The sequence below is a fragment of the Sturnira hondurensis genome, unplaced genomic scaffold (assembly GCF_014824575.4).
Source record: "Sturnira hondurensis isolate 20B ecotype Veracruz unplaced genomic scaffold, ASM1482457v3 Scaffold0017436, whole genome shotgun sequence".
Taxonomy (NCBI): domain Eukaryota; kingdom Metazoa; phylum Chordata; class Mammalia; order Chiroptera; family Phyllostomidae; genus Sturnira; species Sturnira hondurensis.
Window position 1 is genome coordinate 18,821,463 of NW_028090067.1, and position 25,247 is coordinate 18,846,709.

At 41.3% G+C, this 25,247-nt stretch overlaps 1 protein-coding gene across 4 annotated transcripts in view; it reads left to right on the top strand.

Moving 5' to 3' along the window:
• The window catches only part of XPNPEP3 (X-prolyl aminopeptidase 3), a 42,969-nt gene that overhangs the window by 14,726 nt on the left and 2,996 nt on the right, over positions 1 to 25,247 (top strand). For 2 of the 4 annotated variants that reach the window (XM_037068469.1, XM_037068471.1), the window contains exons 3-9: positions 3,831 to 4,238; positions 5,422 to 5,624; positions 13,164 to 13,226; positions 14,038 to 14,151; positions 16,038 to 16,123; positions 18,616 to 18,796; positions 19,849 to 19,969. In XM_037068469.1, the coding sequence (XP_036924364.1) occupies positions 3,831 to 4,238; positions 5,422 to 5,624; positions 13,164 to 13,226; positions 14,038 to 14,151; positions 16,038 to 16,123; positions 18,616 to 18,796; positions 19,849 to 19,969 (1,176 nt within the window). Of the gene's footprint in view, positions 1 to 1,299; positions 1,362 to 3,830; positions 4,239 to 5,421; positions 5,625 to 13,163; positions 13,227 to 14,037; positions 14,152 to 16,037; positions 16,124 to 18,615; positions 18,797 to 19,848; positions 19,970 to 24,093; positions 24,165 to 25,247 lie in introns of all 4 variants that reach the window. The other 2 variants (XM_037068470.1, XM_037068472.1) reach the window with 2 other exon arrangements.

Below are 25,247 nucleotides of genomic sequence, written 5' to 3' on the forward strand. Positions count from 1 at the left end.
CAATTGTGAATATCCTTACCTTCCAAAATTAAAAGAAAAACACAAGATGAATTTATTTTTTAATTCATTTTATTACATGGACTTTAGCTGTGACATAACCAATGCAAAGCACAGGAAAAGGAGAAAGTAAAAAGGGAAGGTTGGGTAATCCACCAATTAAAAGCAGCCTCTGCTTTTATAATAGAGTATTTACTACTTGGGTAAATTGGGAAATTTCCAGTGTTGAGTAACTGTGGCAGGCTTAACGTGAATCATTATCAGGGGAATAAATAGTTAAGCTGTTCTTTGGCTGTTTGGTACAAGGTTCAATGTTCTGTCCAAGAGCTCTGGGGGACTCTCAGCCAGCTCAGTCCTGAAAGGAAGAAATGTGATGTGAGCTCTTTCAGGCCCGGCTCTGCTGTTTTTGCCTGACTCAAACTGACCTATAAGGCCATCTCTTGTTTCTCTTATTTCTTACCAACTTTATCAATAAAAATGTAGCTTTTCAATGTACATAAGTAAAATTTTTTTAAAAATTAATATTTTCTTAGTGTAATGCAAGCTACAGAATTTGCTGGAGAGGTTAGCTATACATAGGTGAAACCTAGTTCCAGTCACTAAACAATTGAGTTATGTATGCTGAACATGAATACTAAGAAAATTCAAAGGTCTTTGGTCCAGCAATTTCTTTCCTGGGGACTATCCCATAGAAATAAAAGCACTAGTATGCAGGGCATGAGAATACCAGGATATGTGCACAGATATGTCTATAATGGCAGCATAAAGCTGAAAAGCATGAGTGCTTGCCAGTATGGAAATGGCTCAATAAGCTATGGTACATCACCCCGAGAAATATGTAGACATTAAGCAGAGTGAATTGAAACTATGCCATTTGGCTTGGTGAGTGAGATTTTCATATGGTATTCAGTTGGAAAAGCAAGATACAGAAAATAGTGTATTGTATCCCATTTTTGTAAAACACTGGTGACCAAAAATTCCTACATGCGGGTATGTGATACATAAGTGTGTATGATTTTATGAGTGTTAAGAGAACAGGAAAGGTTGTGTGTGAGATGACAGACACGGGTATGGTACAGATGTAGGAGGAGGAAAGGGGAGGAGTCTAACACCAAAGGGGGGGATGTTTAACTATTGAGAGTTCAGTGTGATGTGATTATATTTATATACAAATATCGGTGTGTGGATAGAAGGACATGAAATAGCTAACTTTAAAACATTCAAAGAGACTAATTAGTTTGGGCTAATCAGGAAAGCCTCTTGAACGAGTCGAGTCTAAAAACAAACGTGCATTGTGCCTAGGACCTTGTAGTAGAACTGTTACGGAGGGAGAAGTTTCAGAAAGGAGACACACTGCAGGCGAGGTAATAGGGAAAGAGCAGGTGGGGCTTAGGTAAGACATTAGAAGGAACTAGTGTCAGAATAATTGGAGGAATGATAAGAAAAACGTTGGCCAAGTCACTAAAGACCACACACTGTGTGAATTCCTTTATATGAAATCTCTACAGTGGACAAATCCACAGAGACAAAATAGGTTAACAGTTACCAGGGTTGGGGGAGATTGGGAGGAAATGGACGTGGGGTTTCTTTTCGTAGGGATGACGTGTTTTAAAATTGATTGTAGTGATTGTTGTTGTATAGTTCGGGGAAGATGCCAAAAGCCATTTAACTGTACATTTTAAGTGGTTAAATTGTGTGGTATGTAAATTATATCTCAATAAAGCTTTTTTAAAAAAAAGTTGGTCAGATCAATTGGGGTCACCTAGTGGAGGACTTAACATCCAAGCTTTACAGTGTGAATTTGATTTAATGGACTACAAAGAGTCACAGGTATATGAATATGTAGTGGACTTTTCCTTTTTCAGCCTCTTTTTCTCTTTATTTGGGATTTTAACTATTACTCATTTAAAAATTCAAATATTATAATAAAGCATGTTAAATAGGAAATATCAGTCTTAACTTACTCCCCATAGATTACCACTATAAAAGTTGTGATTTCTTTCTAATTTTTTTCTCTCTCTTTTTTTAACAACGATGAGGATCATGTCATCCATCTTCTTCTGAAATGTTTTCATACAGCGGTCCTTCATGGCTGTTTCCCATACTTGTATATGAAGACTGGCTACCGCAGGGAAAACCAGTAGTAACTCATGTTACAGAGTCATTGTGAAGATGAAATGAGTCGATATATGTAAATGACAGTATAAGACACGTAGTAAGCATTTGATAAGCATTAGATGTTGTTTTACTATTATTACTAAGTGTAGGCTGAGGGATGCAGCTTTTGTGAGTGATTATTTTGGGAGTTCTTTTGCTTTGGGAACATTAAGTGAAAGCAGGCATTGTTTCCATTTCAGAAAAGAAGCGTTCATTCAGTTATCACTGGGATAGCAGCCAGAGTGTTACTAACAGCACTAAAATTAATGACTAACACATGACACTTCACAACAGGTTGTTAATGTAGATTTTGGGGGCTAGTGTAAGGGACTGTGAACCCCTTGAAATTGTGTGTCAACAGTCTGTGTGTGCCTACATGCAGCTCAGTAAGCAGGACGAATACGTGGCCTTCAAAAAATTTCCTTATGAACCACATGCTCTACCAGACTTGATTCTCACGATAGCCCCAAGAGATAGAGAATGCCGTGGGGTTTTTAGGGGATATGAAGGTGGTCCTGACCCATAAAGAGATTGTGTATACCCAGCACACTGTTAATACAGGTGGAGAATAAAAAGTCCTATTGGAAAGTTACCATTATTATGCCTTGAGAATTCAGAAGAAGTATATTGTAGCTCTTGATTCAGGGAAAGCTTTTTGGTCTTTAATCTATTATGTTAACTGTATATCATTTAACATATTTATCAAATGCCCACTATATTCCAGTTGTTATTCTAGCTGTTGGGAATATAACATCGGTAGGCAAAAGTATGTGTCCTCGTGAAGCTTACATTCTTTGGGGGAAGTCATACCCAGACAATGTGACTCTTCTCCCCATCATTTTATTTTATTTTTTTAAAGATTGTATTTATGTTTAGAAAGGGGGGGAAAGAGAGGGAGAGAAACATTGATGTGTGGCTGTCTCTCATGCGCTCCTTACCAGGGACCTGGCCTGCAACCCAGGCATGTGCCCTGAGTGGAAATTGAACCAGCGACCCCTTGATTCACAGGCGATCACTTAGTCCACTGAGCCCCAGCAGCCAGGTCTCCTCACCTTTTATACTGAAACTGCAGGACACTTTTGATTAAATTCTTCATTTTCTATATTGACACTTAAGAACAGCATTGATTATATGCCGAACAATGCCTTCCACATAGTAATGCTAATAAATGTTTGATCAAGTAAGAAAGAGAATGAACCAAAGAGGTGGAAGAGATCTAAAGGCATCATGATCTGTTTTTAGGCAAAACCACATTTAATTATCTTTTTTTTTTCAAATTTTTACAATGGAATAGAAATTTTGTTGTTTTATTTAAAGATTTTATTTATTTATTGTTAGGAGGAAAAGGGAAGGAGGAAGAGAGAGAGAGAAATGTTGATTAGTTGCCTCTTGCACTCTCCCAACTGGGGACCTATCCCACAAACCAGTCACGTGCCCTGACTGGGAATCGAACCAGCAACCTTTCAACTGGCTCACACGCCAGTACTCAGTCAACTGAGCCACACCAGCCAGGGCTGCAATAGGATTTTTAAACCTGGTATCTCCACAGTTCTCCATGTGCAATGAGGAGATTTAGCATAAATTGAAGACATAAATGTCTCTATCTAACATTAAGCTAGCTTAAGTATTTTGGCACTATAAAAATGCAAAGCATCACTGTTGCTTGTCTTTTCTAGGGGAGGTGACTCCAGGACTATCCCAAGTGGAGTATGCACTTCGCAGACACAAATTAATGTCCCTGGTCCACAAGGAGGCACAAGGGCAGAGCGGGACAGACCAGACAGTGGTTCTGCTGTCCAACCCTACATACTACATGAGCAATGATATCCCCTATACCTTCCACCAAGACAACAATTTCCTGTACCTTTGTGGATTCCAAGAGCCCGATAGCATTCTGGTCCTTCAAAGCCTCCCTGGCAAGCAGTTACCAGCACACAAGGCCATGCTCTTTGTGCCTCGGAGGGACCCCAGTCGAGAACTTTGGGATGGCCCCCGATCTGGCATTGATGGAGCAATAGCTCTAACTGGCGTGGACGAAGCCTATACACTGGAAGAATTTCAACATCTAGTACCAAAACTGAAAGGTAACAGATGGGAGCAGAAGTCAAATCATGGGCCCGGTTGGGGTTAAGACTTTCCTTGCCTGTTCAGGCAAAGTTCTTCATGTCTGAAGATGATTATCCATAGCGGTGCTTCCCTTAAGCACCAAGAAAGGAGCATAAAATATTTTCCACACGACTGGGCTACTTTAAAGACTTCATTTATTCCTTTGCTAAATCTTACTAGATTATTTAGAGAAAATACTTACTTGAATATGCACGGTTAATATGTTAGAATTCTTTTATTTGTAAACTATTGTCTATTTTACAGATTTAATTACCCAGCTAAGCTAATGGAACTTTTTTCATCTTCAAAAGTCTTCATCAGTGTGGGGCACAGAATAATTTTCTTTGTAGTTCATGATTTCTTGAATTAATTGCGGGCTGTCATGTTCCAAATTGCTTTGTATAAAACATACAACCCTGTAGACTTCAGTTGTTGGGATTACTGTTCATTGGCTACTGTCAGGGAAAAAAAGGGAGACTTGGGGTAAGTGGGAATCATTTTCATAATGATCCCACTTATTTTATCTTAGGCCAATGTAAACCATTTCCTTGCGTCTCTGTAATTAAAAGGTAAGCGGTCCTTGTCTGTAATGAGAATACCTAGTAGATAGGAAGGAATTTCCTGAATAAGGGTGGATTAACACCTGTTATCTACTATAGTGTCTCCATAGCCCTAAGTAATTGCTCTCAGATAACTTCCCTTCACTGATACTGATTGTGGGTACAGGGGTGAAATGCTTTTAACTGCAAGGTAATGATCTGAGCACATTTTTCTGTCCTTTGTGTTCAGTTATTCAACAGTGCCCCCAGCTCAGTGGTGGTGTGGAAAACAATTGCAATTGTTCTGTTAATAAATAAATAAAATCAAAGCTTGAATGAAGGTAGTTCCAGTACCTATCTTTAGGAACACTGAAGTTTGGGGGCAGAAAAGCTGTCTGCTGAGTCTCAGAGTGTCTTGCCATTTTCAGGGAATGGCCTTTCCAATGATTTATGATCAAACCCTTCAGTTACTTTAGTCACGAGAGAGTTTGTGCTGAACCCTCTGGAATTTCACACCACAAGTTTTATAGTTTTGACTCTTGTTTAAAGTCATGATGGCAGTTGGTATTTGTTGGTACTGTTAGTTTTATTTTGAATTTATTTTTTTGTGTCTCATTTTAAGCTGAGACAAATACACTTTGGTATGACTGGATGAGGCCCGCTCACACACAGCTTCACTCGGACTATATGCAGCCTGTGACTGAGGTCAAAACCAGGAGCAAGAACAGAGTTCGCACTGTCCAGCAGCTGGTACAGCGCCTCCGGCTGGTCAAATCTCCTGCTGAAATTGAACGAATGCAGATTGCTGGGAAGCTCACATCACAGGTGGGTTCCTACTGAAGAAGCTATTTTCAAATGAAAAAAATGTAAGCTTGTAGGGTTCAGTGGGCACCCTGAGGTTGTGTGCTTAATGCAGTCATTTCCTGGCTGGTGAACATCTAGCTTCTACTTTGACATTTAGTGACCATGTATAGAGACTTGCTCAGAACCTTGCAAGGCAGAGTAAATCTGCCTCCTTATGTATTGTACCCATGATTTTAGTTGTTTCTCCTTGGAATGATATAAATTATTTTTTTTATTTCCTGACAATAACTGCAATACTAGTAGCAGTAAAACAGTTTGATAAAGAAGAATCACAGGGCCCAAAATGACAATGCTTACAAATCTACAATTCTGGGGAAAGGGTACAATATAGCAGCAACATTAACCAGAATGTAAGAAGACCTGTCAGCCAGTGACTGTCTCACAGCCAGGGGCCAGCGAAGCCTGGTGCAGGCTTCTCTTGTAGTCCCTCAGTAAGAGCTGGGCAAGATGCATTTCCTTTCCTGGATCAGGAACCACAGATGCATACATGGAACACCTAGAAACCAGGGAGTCCAAAATCAAATCTCAAGTAGAGATTTTTCTGGTTTTGGTTATATTGTCAGATTCCTGCTATGTAACAAAGACCTTCAGAGTTCTTGTGGAAACCAAGTACAGACCAATACTGAGAAACTGATACAAACGGCTTTGAAACTCCTACCAACACTCTTAATCGGTGTGTTTCAGGCCTTGACCAGGAGCGGTTGCATACAGGAACTATAACAAAACAGTTCAAGCTAATTCCAGGCCTACTGAATTAACCTCACAGAATAATAGCACACACACATTTGAAGCCCACTTTTCTGAATTCTGCCTATAGTCTTCCCAAAATTAAACATTATTTTCCTTAACTATTCCCTCATTTTGTAACCCTCCTCAGTAAGTGCTCTAATTTGTCAGGGTCTTTCTTCGGCTACATTGTCCAAGGTTCTAGCTACAACCAGACCAGCAAAGACTGTTTATAACTAATTACAAATGTGATAAACGTATGTCTTTGTTTTCCTTCAAATCACTGATTTTTAAAATAAGGAAGAGAAGAAGCTAATAATAAATCCATAGGATAATGTTTAGGGCTCCAGAGAAATGATCAGTCCAATGATCAGATGTCTTTGTGTGAAGTGTAAAATCAGGCAGAATGTGCCCGGGAGTGTTCTCGTACACACTTCTGTCACTGTCCACACTGTTATCCTGAGAGACTCTTTTAAGTGTTGTACCAAAATTTGGAATCTAAGCTATTGTTCCCTTTACTTGCCAACCCAGGAAAGACGTCAGACAGGGAAATGGAGTTTGGATTACTTTTTTTAATGAACGTCTACCGGTGACCATTCTTTAAGTATTCCCAATCTGGTCTAGAATTATACTGTAAGATTTTGAGGAACTTGTGGTCTAGGCAGCATAGGTAAACACAGCTCACCTCCTTTCCCGACCACATCAGAATTACAACTAAATTATAGAACAACCATCACTTAGAACTGACAGAAATCAAGTTGAATGGAAATCTGACAACTGTGGGATTAAAGGAACCACATCCATCCAGACTGGTAGGAGGGGCACAGATGTGGAACCAGATGGTCCCACATCCACAGTGTGGTAGATAAAAATTTGGGAGGGTTATCTCAGGTGCAAGGAGTACCAGCCCCACACCAAACCTCCCAGCCCAAGTTACCAATACTGATTCCCCTTAACTTCTAGCTGCAAAACTCAGCAGGGATTGAGTCGGTGGAAGAAACTTCTCAAGTCCCAAGCAGTTCCTCTTAAAGGACCCACACATGGACTCACCTACTCAGACTCAGTCCTCTGAGTTCTGGAACCGGGGTAGCAGTTTGAAAGGCACCAGTGGCATATGGGGAGGAACTGAAGTGGCTGGCTTCAAGGCAGGAGCTGCAGGACAGCTTTCTCCCAGACAGAAAGGCAGGCAGAGCCACAGAGCAAGCAGGCACCATATCCAAGACTCCATCAACCTAGCTAAACACTCTTTGCCCCACCCTGATGATCCCCTGAGGCTCCATCCCACCCAACTTACAGCTCTTAACAGTAGCTTTTCCATGTGAATGGTTGGTCTTGGCTCATGCATCACAACGTCCTAAATCTTCTCAAACAAGCAACATCTGGCCTCAGTGAGTTCCCAGCCCCTGTACTTCTTGCTAAGTGGCCCCAAGCCTAGCACTAGCAGCAGCCAGCCTAGATTGACAACTCGGCTTTGCCTGGGAATCTCCAAGCTCAGCACAAGTAGCAGCCATCTCAGATTGCTTTATAACTCAGGCAGGGTGGCCCTGAACAAAACAGGTGAGGGCTGACCTTGGCCTCTACCACCCGGGAAACCCCAGGGCCTGCACAACCAGTAGACAGCTACAGACCGTATTGGAGCACCATCACCCTGACTCTGCACAGCTTACCCTCCATGGAGGGTGGAGGTTGGTGGTCAGTCGTCACAGCCAATCCTTCAACTGACTGGCCCAGAAAATCTCTCCCATTGACCTGTCAACAGCAACCAAAGCTCAACAACTACAAGAAGAGGGTATACTCAGCCCACAAAAGGGTAACACCTCAAGTACCGAGCTAGGGAGACCATGCCACTAGACCCTGCAGGGCACCTACTACATTAGACCACAATACCAAGACCAGGAGTCAAAGCAGCTCTACCTAATACATAGAAACAAACACAGGCTGGCAAAATGAGGAACCAAAGAAGCAGCCCATGTGAACAGATCAAAACTCCATAAAAAGAACTAAACAAAGTGAAGATAAGCAATCTATCAGCTGCAGAGTTCAAAACACTTGTTATAGGGATGCTCAGGGAACTTAGTGTGGACCTCAACAGCATAAGAAAGATCCAGTCAGAAACAAAGGTACACTCATTGAAATAAAGATCAATTTATAGGGAAACATCAGTACAGGGGATGAAGCCAAGAATCAAATCAATGATTTGGAAAATAAGGAACCCAAAACAACTAATCAGAACAACCAGAAGAAAATCCCCAAAAGGAAGGCAGTAGAAGCAGCATCTGGGACAACTCCAGAGGTCTGACATTCTCATCATAGGAGTGTCGGGAAGAGAGGAGAAAGAGCAAAAATTTGGAAACTTACTTGAAAAAATAATGAAAGAAAACTCCTAATTTGATGAAGAATATAGACATGCAAGTTCAGGAAGCATAGAGAGTCCCAAACAAGATGGATGCAAAGAGGCCCACCTCAAGACACAACATAATTAAAATTCCAAAGGTTAAAGATAAAAAACTAAAGGAGTTCATCACCAAACTATTATTATGTGAAACATTAAAGGGTTTTATTTAGGAAAAGAAGATCAAAACTATGAACAATAAAATGGCAGTAAATACATACTTGTGAACAATTGAATCTAAAAACAAACTAAGCAAACGAACAGAAACGATCATGGGTACAGAGAGGGCTTTCATCCTCAGATGGGAGGGGATGTGGAGGAATGGGTGAAGAGGTAAGGGGGTCAAGGAGTACAAATAGGTAGTTACAGAATAGCCATGGGGATGTAAAGCACAGTATAGGAAATGGTATAGCCAAAGAACTCAATACACATGAACCACAGCCGTGAACAATGGTGTAGGGATTGCCAGCAGGAATGGAGGATGCTGGGTGGAGGAGGGGAAAACTGGGACAACTATAACAGCATAATCAATAAAATATAATTAAAAGATTTTTGGGCCCTGGCTGGTGTAGCTCAGTGGATTGAGCACAGGCCTGTGAACCACATGATCGCGGTTCGATTCCCAGTCAGGGCACATATCTGGGTCGCAGGCCAGTTCCCAGCAGGGGACTCATGAGAGGCAACCATACATTGATATTTCTCTCCTTCTCTCCTTCCCTTCCCCTCTAAAGATAAATAAATAAATTCTTAAAAAAAAGATTTTTGGGTACTTGGGCAAAATAATTTTCTTAAGAATAATTATGCTGTATTTACATTTTTTCAGCCCAAATGGAAGTTTCCCTTTTTGGGGGGTACAAGCCAATATAATTTATGCCTCTGTGATACTGATGAGTTAGATTTTCCTGCAGTCTGATTTGTTTTAAAATAAGTAAGGGACCTTGCCGTTAGAGTTCAGTAACCTTTGCAGAACGGAGAGTTGGCGTGATGTATGGACAGAAGTAAACCTGGGATGGGAGTCAGACCTTTCCCAGGCCACATCTCTCCTACAGCTGAACATGCATCCTGCCTCTTGCACATCTCTACCTGAACTCCCTCTGATTATCTGAATTTGTGCTCTGCCAGCTGGACCCAACCTGACTCTTCTATTCTTTTTCATGGTTAATAATAGGAAAGTTATCTATATAATAGTTCTCCCCAACCCTTATTCTAATTAACTAGTCCCCAAGTTCACTCCTAAGGAGGCAGAATAGTGTAGTAGAAAACAGACACACCTGGGTTTAAATACCAAGATGTCTTATTTTGACCTGTGCCTGGTGCACAGTGGGACACCTACCCTTTGCTGTCTGTCTGCTTGCCTCTGTTAGTGCCTACTTCTAACTCTACCCGAGCTAGAGTGGTCTTTATAAATCAGACTGTCTTCTCTCCTACTTAAAGTCCTTTAGTACCCTCTGTTGTTTTTAGGATTAAATTTTAACATGCCCACGCAGGGCCTTTTATGGCCTGGCCTCTTCTGCCTTCTCTTCCAGCTTTATGGTTCATTCTTCCACATGTACTTGACACTCTAGCCGTACCGAACACTCTCAAATGTCACTGTCTCCCTACTTTCACATCACCCACGTGTGAACACACACCCAGCACCTTCGTGAAATCATCCCTGCTTTTTCTCTCCACTGTCCCTTGGCTGTAAGCTGTACAATGTCTACTCTTGATGTGTTGATTATGAGATGCACAGAGTGAAATGCAAAAAAAAACAACCATTTCACATTCTGAAAGAATCAAAATACAAACGTTTAAATAGCACCTGGTGAAGTAAGAGGGTCGAGTGTTAATTGGGAACATGAACTATATTGTGAGGAGACAACCCTAATAAGAAGTGGCAGTCATACGTTCTGCCCCTGGACCTTTATAGGAAGACATCACACACATCGTAAGGATAGGTGGCACTGAACCAGGTGCCATCATCTGTGAAGAAATGGGCTCCTAGGGGGCGCGTTCATTACAAAAAAGGAAAGCAAGGTCAGGCATTTGACTTCTTAGGAAGCAAGAAGAACTTTTCTATCACTTAGTCTGTGTACCAGTGTGAAGGGGCCATGACTGCAGAAATTCAGTAAAAGTTTGAAAGGAATTAATTTTTTAAAAAAAGAAATCCCTCTCTTAGATGAATGAACCTCACTATAACTGCCACATTTTTCTTTTCTTTTTTTCTATTTTCATTATATATTTTATGTATATAATTATACATACATAAATTATATATAACATATATTAAGGTATTTTTTTAAGTTTTTTAACTTTATTCAAGTACAGTTTTCTGCCTTGCCCCTCCCCACCATCCCAGTCCTCCCCACCTCCCTCCCCTTCTTTCTTTTTTTGTTTACAATTTTATTTATTTATTTTTAGAGACGGGGTGGGGGGGGGAAAGAGAGGGAGAGAAACATCAATGTGTGGTTGCCTCTCACACACCCCTACTGAGGACCTGGCCTGAAACCCAGATATGCCCCAACTGGGAATCAAACCAGAGACCCTTTGATTTGCAGACAGGCACTTGTCAATCCACTGAGCCGCACCAGCCAGCGCTTTATCTTTCTCTCTTCATTTTATGCCTCATACTAAATTTATAGTGCTGACTAGTCAGTTATCAACATTTGTGTGTGTTGATAATGACTTTAACTGGTTTTAATTACTAATTCATTCAGCACATTTTTAATATTAATTAATTAATTAATTTTTTAGGCAGAGGGGAAGGGAGGGAGAAAGAGGTGGAGAGAAACATGTTTGGTTGCCTCTTGCACACCCTCACAACCTAGGCTTGTGCCCCAGCCGAGAATTGAACTGGTGACCCTTTGGTTTGCAGGCCAGCACTCAAGCCACCGAGCCACGCCGGCTAGGGCTCATTCAGCAAGTATTTATAGTAATGTAGCTACTGTGGTACCAGGTACTGCTCTATGTTTTAAGGATAATGGATAGTCCATGTGTCCCTATCCATATATTCTAGTTGAGGCAAGACATGAGACAAACATACGATGAAGAGTCGGCTGGAATGAAATGGCTGTGAAGTAAAATGAAGCAATAGGAGGGGAGAGAGCATGATGGAAAGTGCCAGTTTAGAAAGGGGGTTCTAGAAGGACAAAACACTGGAGGAAAGATCAGAATGAGAGAAGGGAGCAAGCCATGCAGATACTCCCACGGCCATCCCACGTGCTTTTCCTGTTGGGCTCTACGGTGCTGTCATTTCCTTGTATGTTGAAAAACGGTACTCAAACATTCCTTCCCACATTGCATTCACTTAGAGTCTAACAACTCGAGAGAAATTTCTTTCTACTTACAGTAGCCTATAGTTATGTCCCTGTGCAACTGATTTGTTTTTGTCCCACAGACACTGGAAATTATATAACTGACAGAGTAAACTGTTTACATTGGCTGCTAGAAAACTCCAAGGTAAATTTGTGGACCATCTATAGTAGCCATAGTAATTATGGTGTGCATTATTATTTTTTTTGAGCTTCATCCCACTAAGCCTTGCTTTTCTTTAACTACCCAGAATTTATGCTGTTTCGTATTTTATGTATTCGTGTAAGCTAATCAAAATCCTATTTGGGCCCTGACTGGTGTGACTCAGTTAAGCATCGACCCACAAAGTGAAAGGTCGCTGGTTTCCTTCCTGGTCAGGGCACATGTCTGAGTTGCGGGCTCACTCCCAGTTGGGGCATGTGCAAGGGGCAACCAGTTGGTGTTTCTCTCCTTCTCTTCCTCCCTCCCTTCCCCTCTCTCTGAAAATAAATAATAAATCTTTCCCAAAAATCCCTACTTGGAATAAGGTACCACAGTGAATTATAAACAGGTGTGTTTATAAAAACAGAAAAACACAGCCTAGAGGCAGTGTAGCTGTCACAGAGAACTAATTGCCACGGAATGTTTGGCAATAACTGGTTGTCACTGGGAAGTGCTACTGGCATCTGCGTGGCATAGGACAGCCTCCACAGTCGGAACCATCTAGCCCGAAATGTCAGTGGTGCTGCGGTTGGGAAACTCTACTATAGACTGGACTTTTCAATCCGTAATTTTGTTCATTCCAGAGCTACAGAAACATTTGGTTCCATAAATGACAGATGTGTCTCCATGTAGCTCATTCTAGCATACAACATATATTCTAACTGGGAAGGTTGGGTGCCCTTCCACTAAATCTGTGATCAGTCAAATATTTCTGAATGCAGTATTTTCCCCTTGGGAAATGTATATTGTCATGCCCACAAAGTCACATCCTTGGGTTCACAAAATTGGGGGAAGGGTGTTCTTCATTTGTTGAATTCCAGTATTTTAAGTACATGAACAAGCAAAATAGTTAAAATAGGATTTCTTTTTATTCTCTGTTCCCTTCACAGGCTTTCATAGAGACCATGTTTGCCAGTAAAGCCCCTGTGGAGGAGAGCTTTCTTTATGCTAAGGTGAGCTTTAAATTACTGGAAAGCTTTGGGGCGAGGCAAATGTAAAGTCCTTCCATTGGTCTGCATGTGGCATCTGTTTGGCTTTCATTCAGTGACCAGGATATCAGCGGAGAGGATCTCCTTCTTAAATGTCACTGGTGATTTATTAGATGAGTGTAAAGTGTGCGGAGCTACAGTTAAAGGAAGAAAATTTCAGAGTAGAAACATTGAAGAAGGAAAGGCTTAAGTGTGTGATGAGAATACTGTTTAAGTAAATGTAAAGGCAGAGAATTGGAGGTCAAACTGTACGTAGTCGCAGGTGGTTGTCAGTCAACTCCATCCTAGGACATAGTGAAATGCATAGAATTTACCATTTACCTAGCATCTTTTTGAAATCTTCCAGAGCGTGAAGGTTAATAGCTATTTGAAAGGTTGATATGAGTCATTTAGAGCTCATTGTTGTTAAAAATGCAAGCTGTATCCCAGTGTTCAGGAAAAAGCAAACTGTAATGTAACATGACTGTCACTTCACTCAGCCTTGATCACAGGTTTTCCGGGTCCTCTTCTGGACTTAATTTGAAAATCACAGGAAATTTAGAGTACTCAGAAGAAAAGAACAGATATAATGATAGGATTGAATAGCAGGATGGGGATAAGAATAAGAAGTGGCCTGAAATTACAGCGTAAGAAGCTTTGTTAGATGTGGTGAATAGTTTTCCAGTAATGATTTCAGGGAGTAGGATTTACAGGGGAGTGTGGGCTGTTGAGGAGAGCCTCGGCTGGGGTGGCCCTAAGGAAACCCTTTCTTCAGTCACACTTTGCTGTTTTTCAGTTTGAGTTTGAATGCCGGGCCCGGGGAGCAGACATCTTAGCCTACCCACCTGTGGTCGCTGGGGGCAACCGGTCCAACACTTTGCACTATGTGAAGAATAATCAGCTCATCAAGGTATGCGGAGTGCCTGTCAGCACTGCTTCCTCTGTGTCCAGATGCCCTAGCAGAGAAGTCACTGCCCTCAGGATCCCCCAGCCTGCAGCTTTCACAAAATACTGCCATTTATATAAAGTACTTTATGATTTATGACATGCTTCTACAGGCATTGTCTCATTTGATCCTCACTTGGGCACGGTGAGACAGGAGCACTTATTGACATGCCATTCAATAGGTGAGGAAAATAAACTTTAAAAAATTAGGTAACATGGTAGTGCAGAGGCAAGTATTCAACCCTAAAGCCTCTGCTCACATTCTTTTATAACACTCCTTTTCTAAGGTCAGGTAGCTACAGTGGGCCAAGCACGAGCAGGCAGCTTTAAGAATACATCATTAGCGCCCTGGCTGGTGTGTTGAGTGCTGACCTATGAACCAAAAGGTCACTGGTTCAACCCCCAGCGTATGCCTGCTGGTGAGGGCATGTACCAGGGTTGCAGGCCGGGCCCCCTGTTGGGGGTTGGGGAGCATGCGAGAGGCACCTGAGTGCAGGTTGCATCAGTGTTCTTCTCTCCCTCTCTCTCTCAAATTTTTTTAAAAAAATACTTTATTAGCTATGAAAGAATTTATCTTTTATGGTTCTCTCCAAGTGACTATACAGGTAATGAGTTGTGTATTCCTCTAAATCCACTTTTAATTATGTTAATATTCAGTAAATTCAAAATGTCGATATAGCAAACAAATTATACCGCATGTTATTTAAATGAGTGCCCATAAAGCACTCAGGCTATGCAAGAGTCAGCACGTTCCCAATACCCTGTATCTGTGGTGTACCCCGTCCTCCTGCCTCCCTCTGGCAGGCACCCGCTGGTGGCCTGCATTTTTTTAGTTGGTCATTCCCTTGATTTTTTTTAATATTTCTGCCACATATGGTATGCTTGCTTATGAAATACATAAACATTATATATGTAATATGTAGTTTTAGGGTACTTAACATTTGTTTTATTCATTAATTGTGATGATATTCGTAGTTTTCTAACAGAAAATTTATTCTATCATTTTTCCAGAAACAAAAATCACATCTATTCCTCAAAGTTACTGTAACTATTATGTACATACTGGACCATTACTCTATGGTGTGCCAAGTTCTGTGCTTATTTAGAGATAAATAAGATATACGTCCTTTCTTCAAGGGCACAAGTAGGTCATTTCAATGTAACATGACAAGTAGTGAGATGGAGATATACCCAAAGTTTTCTTCTTCCCCCACTTGTATTTTGATAGGGAGCAGAAAGAGAAGTGATATCCTGAAGTTAAATGGCTAAGAGTAATTGTATATGAGTAAGTCCCTAGGTAAAATCTTTATCTAGGTTTTTTTTGTTTCTTTGTTTTTGGTTGGTTTTTTTTAGAGGGGAAGGGAAGGAGAGAGGGAGAGAAATATCAATGTATGGTTGTCTCTCATGTGTCCCTTGCTGGGAACTGGCTGCAGCCCATGCATGTGCCCTGACTGGGGATCGAACTGCGATCCTTTGGTTCGCAGGCCTGCGCTCAATCCACTGAGCTACACCAGCCAGGGCTTAGGATTTTGTTAATTGTTGGTGATAATGGTAATGGTGACATTTATTATGTGCTGATGTTTACACCTAGAAAGTCACGCCCAAGAATTCTGGTTCCAGAGCCAATGCACTAAACCACTGTACAATGGCTCCTTTCTTAAGCTACTGAATTCATTTGAAAAATTTAGATGCTGTTTCTTGTGAGAAGGAACCAGAGACAATTAGTCTTCTTTAAATTAGAGCTTTTTAAAAATAGATGTAACATGAAAGACACAAGGAGTTTAAATTAAAAGAAAAAACAGCTGACAGTGGAGGGGGCACCTGCTCTGACCCGTCTTACATTTGTTCCAGGATGGGGAGATGGTGCTGCTGGATGGAGGCTGTGAGTCTGCTTGCTACGTGAGTGACATCACCCGAACCTGGCCTGTCAATGGCAAGTAAGGCTTCTACAGATCCCACTGCTTCTTGGAATATGGTTTTGTTTAGGATAAATGACTAAAAATAGACGGTCCCCTCTAGCTCACGTTAACTGCCTTTGCAAAGCTCCTGATTATTTGCAAAGACTGTTATTCATCACACTACAGAATTGGGCACCTGGAAACACCTAGTTAACATCCACGCACAAGTATGTATATATGTATATATGTAGGTCGGTAAGTTGATTGATTGATTGATAATAATTGATTCATTTAAGGAATAGACTCACACTTTTGCAGAGCAGGCTAGAAACTTGAAGGCAACAGTTGATGTTGCAATCTTGAGGCAGAATTCACTCTCCAGTACAGCAAGGCAGTTCTGGTATTTGAACTCATTTAGTATAGGATACATTTGGGCCCACAATGCGGCCAGCCAAGCAAATAAACTATTAGAGTCTTTCTGACCCCTTAAGCTATGACAGTGACTCCAGAATCTCTGCTTAGTGGACCCATATCAATAAATTCGGCCTGATCCAACTTTATGTTCCTCCCGCCATTATCCCACACATCACTATCCTTTCCCACACGTATTTTCAAATTTTTGTCTATATAAACAGGAAAAATTAAATAGTTCTTTTTGGTTATTGGGTCACACTTCATATCTAACCTTTCAGGACCTGCCAGGTAGGAGTACAGTGTAGTTAAAAGTCCAGAAGCGAGTACCAAGGCAACTACCTGTAGGTTCTCAGTCAAAACAAGGGTAATCTCAGATGGTGGTAGAAGTACTGCCTCTGCCAGCAGAGATGCCACAGAAGAAACTAGGGGTTCAGTGTCCCCAGCTTCATCAGCATTGGTCAGAATTGCATGCTCAGATTTGTGCATTCCAATGTATGTAAATTTTACGTTTAAAAAACGTATGGAATATTTAGTAGTGCTGTGGTGGCATAGAGTATGGATGCAGACAGCAATGCTGATAGTCACCCAGCCTGAGAGCTGAGTGTATAGGGGTTCACTGTACCATTTGATTGTTATACTTAAATATTCCTCCATTAGGGAACATTTAGATAATACCTTTAATTATAAAAAACATCACAGTGAACATTTTTATACATTCAGCTTTTTTTAATTTCAGTTTATTTAGGATAGGTACTTACAGCAGAATTAGAAGCTTAGATTATATGAGCATCTTTGAAGACCTTTGATTTGATTGGCTGTACTAATTTACACTCCTAGCAATAGGACACGAAGATACATATCATATACCACCCCACTGTAGTTGTTTTATCATTTTTCCCTGTGGTTGCCAAAGAAATTATTATTTTGGAGACACCTATAAGTTCCTAGTAACGGGAGTATTGACTGGCTTATCCCATGACATGTTTTGCCCATAAGAAGTGGATCCCTATGCTTTTTTTTTTCCCCAATGATAAAAATTGGAAAGGCTCTCGAGCAGCCTGGTCTGGTCCTCTGACACCATTCACGACTGGGTGCATCTTCTGGCCTCACCTCGAGTGTGTCTGCTGAATGACGGACTGTTTCTGCTGCAGTTGGAAGGGTTATTGCTCTTCCTGTTGAACGTCTAGGCTATGATTAAGGTCCTGTCAGTAATGATATGTTGGTACTAATTAAACACCTACAGCGCCCCATCATCGTCACCTTGGAATTTTTCTCATCAAACTTAGAAGTAAATGTTAAGCAAAATGTAATTCCACAGCTTAAAGGTTTTTGGTTTTGTTTTAAAGAAAGGATTTATTGGGCCATCCTGCTAGCCAGCAAAGAACCAGGTCGTGGGGCATGCTGTCCAAACCACCAGCAGCAGGGCTTTCCATGGAGGCAACATGTGCACCGTCCTAGAGTTGATGGGCACTTTTATACATTATGTTTAGGAAAAGAAAGATGTTAAGTTGTTTTGAAAGAACTAACATTGACTACAGTTAAGGAGCGATGTTGAGGGCAGTGCAGTTCTAGGATAGGAGTCCAGTTCAGAGGAAGAAATATTTATTACTTTTTTGAAAAGATTTTATTCATTTATTTTGAGAGAGAGAGAGAGAGGAAGAGAAATGTCGGTGTGTAAAAGAACATCAGTTGACTCCCTTTTGCAGGCCCCCAACCAGGGACCTGGCCTATAACCCAGGCATGTGCTCTGACTGGGAATCAAACCAGTGACCTCTCATTTCATAGGATGGTGCTCAACCCACTGAGCCACACCAGCCAGGGCAAAATTGACTGTTTCTGATTGGTTACAGGTAACAGCCCTGAAAGTTTATGTACATGCTGGATGTGGTGGTGGCTGGTGGTTGGCTCATAGATGCCTGGAAGTTGCTTCTCAGCTCCAACTTACATTCAGATATGAGCAGTCTTTTGTTAGTCGGCACAAAGCAATTAACTGGTTATCTTTTCCTGTCTCTTCCTCTCACTTTCTGTAATTTGATTTTTAACATATCAGAATTTTTCTTGGCACAGACTTCCTGCATTATCAGTTAATTCAAGTTCTTTGGTTTTCCTGTCCCCAGATTTACAGCACCTCAGGCAGAACTTTACGAAGCTGTTCTAGAGATCCAGAGAGATTGTCTGACGCTCTGCTCCCCTGGAACAAGCTTGGAAAACATCTACAGCATGATGCTGACCCTGATAGGACAGAAGCTAAAAGAGTTGGGGATCATAAAGAACATTAAGGAAAATAATGCCTTCAAGGTACCTCACTTCTTTTAACTTCACTTCTCAAAAATACCTTGCATGCTGCTCGGTTTTTATGTAAAGCTAATCAGATTTAGAAATGGTCTTTGTGATTCTCCATCTGTAAAAGGAACTTGGATTGGACGCGCATTACAAAAAAGTGAGTCAGTGCTTAGTCCTCCCAGAAGGTGGCAGCACATTCTGCTTCATTGCATGCTGTATAACTAGCTCTGTCATCAGAGGGCATAAAATGAAGTCTAGTGCAGACGGTGGAAAGGACACAAAAAGGAAGAGGGGTTAACTCTTAATTCTTTTGTGGTGATTTTGAAAAGCTAGAAGTTGGAGGAGATGGTGTTTGTAGCTTCAGTGACATTGTTGAGACTTTAGTAGTATCCTCAAGGGCATGTCTTTAGTGAATTTCATCTGTGTCCAAAATGTAATGGTGTTCCATAAAAATGTAAAACCTCAGCTTTAAATTAAAATGCTGGTTGATCAAGCCAAACAGAGCATTAAGTATCTCCCATTTCCATAGTTAAGCTGCCAGGGTTTTTTTATCAATAGGAAAGAAACTATAAATTCTTCTTGTGCAGGCCAGCATATCTTTAATTAACAGATAGAAATATCCAGGCCAATAAATGCCTGATAATTACTGTTATCTGATGTTTCAGCCTGTTCCACAAGATGTTGAGAGATACTTAGGGTCCCCAGAGTAGACTTTAAGAGGGGTGTGTGAACATTGAAATTAAAATTATTCTAACAACATCATTCTTCCATTCCCTGAGAAAAGAGATTTCCATTTGTCATTGTAGCTACTGGGGCTGCCCAAGTCAGCATGTGTGTATATGTTAGGTAGTGGGAATGAAAGTGTGGGTTAGTCCATCTGCACTGGCAGAATTTCATTCGAGGGGTGGCAGTTGATCAGGTCTCTTAAGCAGCAGCCCACGGAGAGGTTCCACATAAGCAACAGAACCATGGGGAAGGTATTAACATCTATCTCACTGGCTCATATACGTCCAACTTTCCTCTTAAGGGGTCACTGCTCTAATAACACTGTCAATTATCTTTTCCAGGCTGCTCGAAAATACTGCCCTCATCATGTTGGCCATTACCTCGGGATGGATGTCCACGACACTCCAGACATGCCCCGCTCCCTCCCTCTACAGCCCGGCATGGTGATCACAGTGGAGCCAGGTAAAAGGTGTGGGTAGCAGCTTCTGACGCCCGGGACACATAGTAGTAGTGTCAGATAAAAAGGAAAACATCATTTATTCTCACCTAAACTAACATAAATTAGGAGTCGGGGCAGAGAATGACTCTGAGTAGAAGGGAACCTTTATTTTAGATTTTTCTTGAGCTTTCTTATTTAACATCACACAATTTGTTTAATTTGACTTCTCCAGCAAACAGTACAAGGGGACAACTCTCTATAAGTAGATATAAAGAAATAAATCTTGCCTTGGGTGGTGTTGCTCAGTGGATTGAGCATCAGCCTACAAACCGAGGCGTCGCTGGTTGGATTCCTAGTCAGGGCACATGCCTGGGTTGCGCACCAGGTTCCCCAGTGTGGGCACGTGGGAGGCAACCACACATTCATGCTTCTCTTCCTCTCTTTCTCCCTCCCTCCCCTCTGTCCAAAAATGAATGGATAAAATCTTTAACAAAAAAAGAAAAAAGAAAGAAAGAAATCTTTACCAACCATGCCTTTGCCAGGGCCAATCTGTGCCAGTCTCTGGGCAGCAGTGGTGGGCTGTTCACCCTGCTGAAGGTCCCAGTGCTTTTCCTGCAGAAAGACCTGCAGATTCACCATATTCTTAGCTGTACCTGCTCTGCAAACTGCATTGAACTGCCCACATTACCCGACTTCTTAGCATCCAAATTCTTTCTCTTAAGCTTCAGAGAAAGCTGGTAATTTCATGGTTCCTGGCTTGCATGATGCTAAGTGTTGGGCAGATTTCAACAGAGAAATGGTAGCCATGGCAAAGTGTGGGGAGTGATGTTACAAGAGTCAGTTTTTAAATACTGATGCTGTTTTTGTTGTGAAGCAGATTTTATTCTTAGATTTCAAGTGTTTCCATCTCTAAAGTATATAATTATAGCTGGGACATGGCTTTTTTTATTCATTCTGGAATGTGAACCTCTTTTTAATTAAGGTATAGTTGATATACAGTGTTACATTAAAGGTGTATAACATAGTGAGATTTCACATTTATGCACCTTACAAAGTGATCACCAGGAAAAGTCCCCTGTCCATCTGTCACCAAAGTCATCATGGTATTACTGAACTGTATTCCCTGTGCTGTACTTTACCTGCCTCTGACTTTGTACCTCTGTACTCCTTATTGCCCTTCACTTTTTCTCCCACACCCCCACTGCTCAACCTTCTGACAACTATCAGTTTTTCTGAATCTGTGAGTCTAGTTTTTTTGTTCATTTGTGTAGTTTTTTAGATTTAACACATGTGAAATGATACAGTATTTGTCTTTCTATGACTTATTTCACTTAACACAATACCTTTTAGGGTCTATCCATGTCATTGCAAATGGCAAGATTTCATCCTTTTTCATTCTGAATAATGTGTAAATACACATCCAGTTGTTTTTTATCTATTTATCTGCTTATGGACTTCGGTTGTGTCCATATCTTGGCTATTGTAATGTTGCAATTGAACATAGGGATGCACATATCTTTTCAAATACTGAATTACTGGGGTTTTTTCTTCAGATAAGCACCCAGAAATGGAGTTAATGGGTCCTTCTTTGTCTCTTATTATAGCCTTTGTTTTAAAGTCTGTTTTGTCTGGTACAAGTATTGCTATCCCGGTCTCTTTTTTTGTTTTGTTTCCATTTCCTTGAAATACCTCTTATATCCCTTTACTTTCAGTGTACGTGTGTCTTTCAGTCTGGAGTCTCATGTAGGTAGCATATGTGAGGGTCTTGTTTTTCCATTCATTCAGTCATCCTATGTTGTTTCAATGGAGTACTTAATCAGTTTACATTTAAAGTAATTTTTGATAGATATGTACTTATTGCCATTTTATTTGTTTCCATACTAGATTTATAAGTAGTTGGTCTATTATCTTTACTATATGTTGCCTTTACTAGCGAGAATTTTTTTCTTTCATATATTTTCTTATCTCTAGTTCTGGCCTTTCTTCTCTACTTAAAGAATTCCCTTTAACATTTCTGGTAACGCTTGTTTAGTGGTGATGAACCACTTTAGCTTTTGCTTGTCTGAGAAAAATCTTGATCTCTCCTGTAATTCTGAATAATAACCTTGCTGGGTAGAGTATTCTTTTTCTTTTTTTTAAGATTTTATTTATTTTTAGACAGAGGGGAAAGGAGGGAGAGAGTTAGAGAAACATCAGTGTGTGGTTGCCTCTCAGGTGGCCCCCACTGGAAACCTGGCCTGCAACCCAGGCATGTGCCCTGACTGGGAATTGAACTGACGACGCTTTGGTTCACAGCCCGTGCTCAATCTATTGAGCAACACCAGCCAGGGCTTCTGAGTAGAGTATTCTTGGCTACAGGTATTTTCCCTTTCATCATGTTGTGTATATTGTGCCACTCCTTTTTGGCCTGCAAAGTCTCTATTAAAAAGTCAGCTGTTAGTCTCATGGGCATTCCCTTGAGTGAAACTAATTATTTTTCTTTTTCTTCTTTTAAGATTCTCTTTTTACTTTTAACAATTTAATTAAAACCTGTCTTGGCATGGGTCTCTTTGGGTTCATCTTGTTTGGGACTCTGTGCTTCCTGGACTTGGATGTCTGTTTTCTTGGCCAGATTAGGGAAGTTTTCACCCATTATTCCTTCAGATAGGTTTTCCATCCCTTTTCTTCTTCTCCTTCTGGGATTCCTTTGATTCAAGTGTTAGTACACTTGATGTTGTCCTAAAGATCACTTATGCTACCTTCAGTCTTTTCAACTCTTTTATTTTTGATCTTCCACTTGGGTGATTTTCACTATCCTGTCTTATTGATCGATACCCATTCTTCTTAGTCATCTGATCTGCTGTTGATTCCCTCCAATGTTACTCATTTGAGTTGTTCTATTGTTCAGTTCTGATAGGTCTTTTTTTGTAATTTTTATATTTTTGTTGAAGTTCTCACTGAGTTTATCCACTTGTCTGTGCAGTTTGGTGAGCATCTTTGTAACTATTACTTTGAGCTCTATCTAGTAGACAGCTTAGCTCAGTTTCATTTAGTTCTTTTTCCACAGTTTTATCCTGTTTTTTTGTTGTTGTTGTTTGGACTTCTTTTTCCACAGTTTTATCCTGGTTTTTTTTTTGTTTTGTTTTTAAAAGACCATTGATTTTTAGAGAGAGGGGAAGGGAAAGAGAGAGGAAGAAAAACATCAATAACCATTGACAGTTATTGAAGCAAAAGCTAAAGTGGTTCCTCACCACTAAGCAAACATTACCAGAAATGTTAAAGGGAATTCTTTAAGTGGAGAAGCCTTACCTGGGGACCAGGCTGCACCCAGGCATGTGCCCTAGCTCAAAATTGAACCAGCAACCTTCTTCTTTGCATGGTGATGCCTGACCAGCTCAGCCACATAGGTCACAGCTAGAACATAATCTCCTCTCTCATTTTGCCTGTTTGTTTCTATGTATTAGGTAGGTCAGCTAAATCTCCTGGTGTTAAAAAATGGCCTTATTTAGGTGTCCTTTGGGGTCCAGTGGTGGAATCCCTTTTGTCATCAGAGCCAGGTGCTCTGGAGGTGTTCCCTAGGTGGACTAGTGTGGCCTCCTGTTGTGGTGGGGCCACAGTTTCTATGGACACACTGGCAGGTGAGGCTGGTCCCTGGCCCGCTGGCTGTGGGGGCCTGGCCACTGCTGTTTCGGGCTCTCTGGGCAAGCCTTCAGTGTGGTTGAGTGCATGGCCAGGTACATTGGGTACATTGGAAACACATTGCTGTGGTGCTGACTGAGGCCACCCACTGGGTGTGGTGGAGCAAGAGCAGATTTGGAGGGTGCTAGCCAGGGTGGGGCAAGCAGTGTTAGCAAGGTTAATGGAGAGTGTTAGTTATGATGCCTGCCAATATCAGACCAGCTATGTTACAGAAAGGGGGGAAAAGATACCCACCACACCTCTGACTCAGGAGAAAATTCCAACAGATCCCTGTTCGTGCAGCACACACCCTAAAATTAGTCAATGTATCATCTTCACATATGACTTAGGTGCTTTTCAAACTGCTGCCTCGGTGCCAGGACTCAGAAAGAGCACAACTTGGGTTTCCTTCAGCTTTTTGGCTCTCCCAGACATAAGCCGCTCTGGTTTTCAAAGATAGATGTTATGGGTGCGCCTCTTCTTGGTGCAGGTACCCCAGGCTGGGGCTTGGACCCCTCGCTCTTAAAGGACAACCTCAGCAGTCGTGATCTCTCTCCCACTGTGAGTCACCACATAGGGAATGGGGGATAGGGTGGGTGTTGACTAGACTTTCAGTGTGGCTTTTTCTGCACGTCTGTAGTTGTGGAACATCTGTTCTGCTGGTCTTCAGGTCATTCTCAGAGACGGCTGCTCTATGTGTAGTTGTAGGTTACATGTCAGTGAGAGGGGTGAGCTCAGGATATTTCTGCTTTGCCATCTTGGACTCAAACCCAGGAAGCTTGTTATTGACCGCCAGCTTAGCTTGTCTGTGAAATGTCGTTCCTCAGGGTCGGCGCGCCACCCCCGCACCAAACGTGTTTCGGGGTGGGGTCGCTGAGTTGGGATGCGTCTTCCGTAGCACCCTTTGAACCCAGTCACACGTTTGCTGCCTGTGGCCTCGCATTACCGTTAGTCCCGTTGAGTCGGTGCCTGGGCGCTCCCTTAGACTTCGACTACATTTTTCTTTGCTGATCTTTTTATCACAGAGCAGCAACTGTGAGGATAGGTGGGGAAGTTTACAGTTTCTTTCCTGTGAAAAGACTGTTGTCTGTCTGACTTCATTACTAGAAAGGGTACCTTGGGCTCTTAGAATTTTCCAAATGTTCATTAAAATCTTCCTGTTTCTCATACTTTACAGCATGTACATCAGTTAAATTTATGGCTTATTTGGGAGGGTTTATTCGAGTATTTCTGTACCTTCTTGTTCAGTCTTATAATCTCTAAATAAGTGTTTTTAATATATATATTTTAAAACATCTTATGTCTTTATTTTAGCAAAGCTCCCTCTTCCCACAGGACTGTTAGGCAGAGAAAGAATTCACTTTTCCTATCTACCAGTTCCCAGCATACATGGACATACTAATAGGTTAAGTACTTTGGTGGCCTGATTGAGCCTCTAAAATATGACAGAATCATGATTGGCATTACTATAGTTATATGGAGCCTGCAGTCTAGTCTACAAACTAACTACAATCATAGTTTTAGTAATGACAGTCAACATCATTATGTACTAGTCACTTTTGTATGTGTATTGTCTCATTTCATCTCCGTGACTCCTAGGTAGACACTGTTAAGATCCCAGTTTTACAGATGAACTTTAACAGG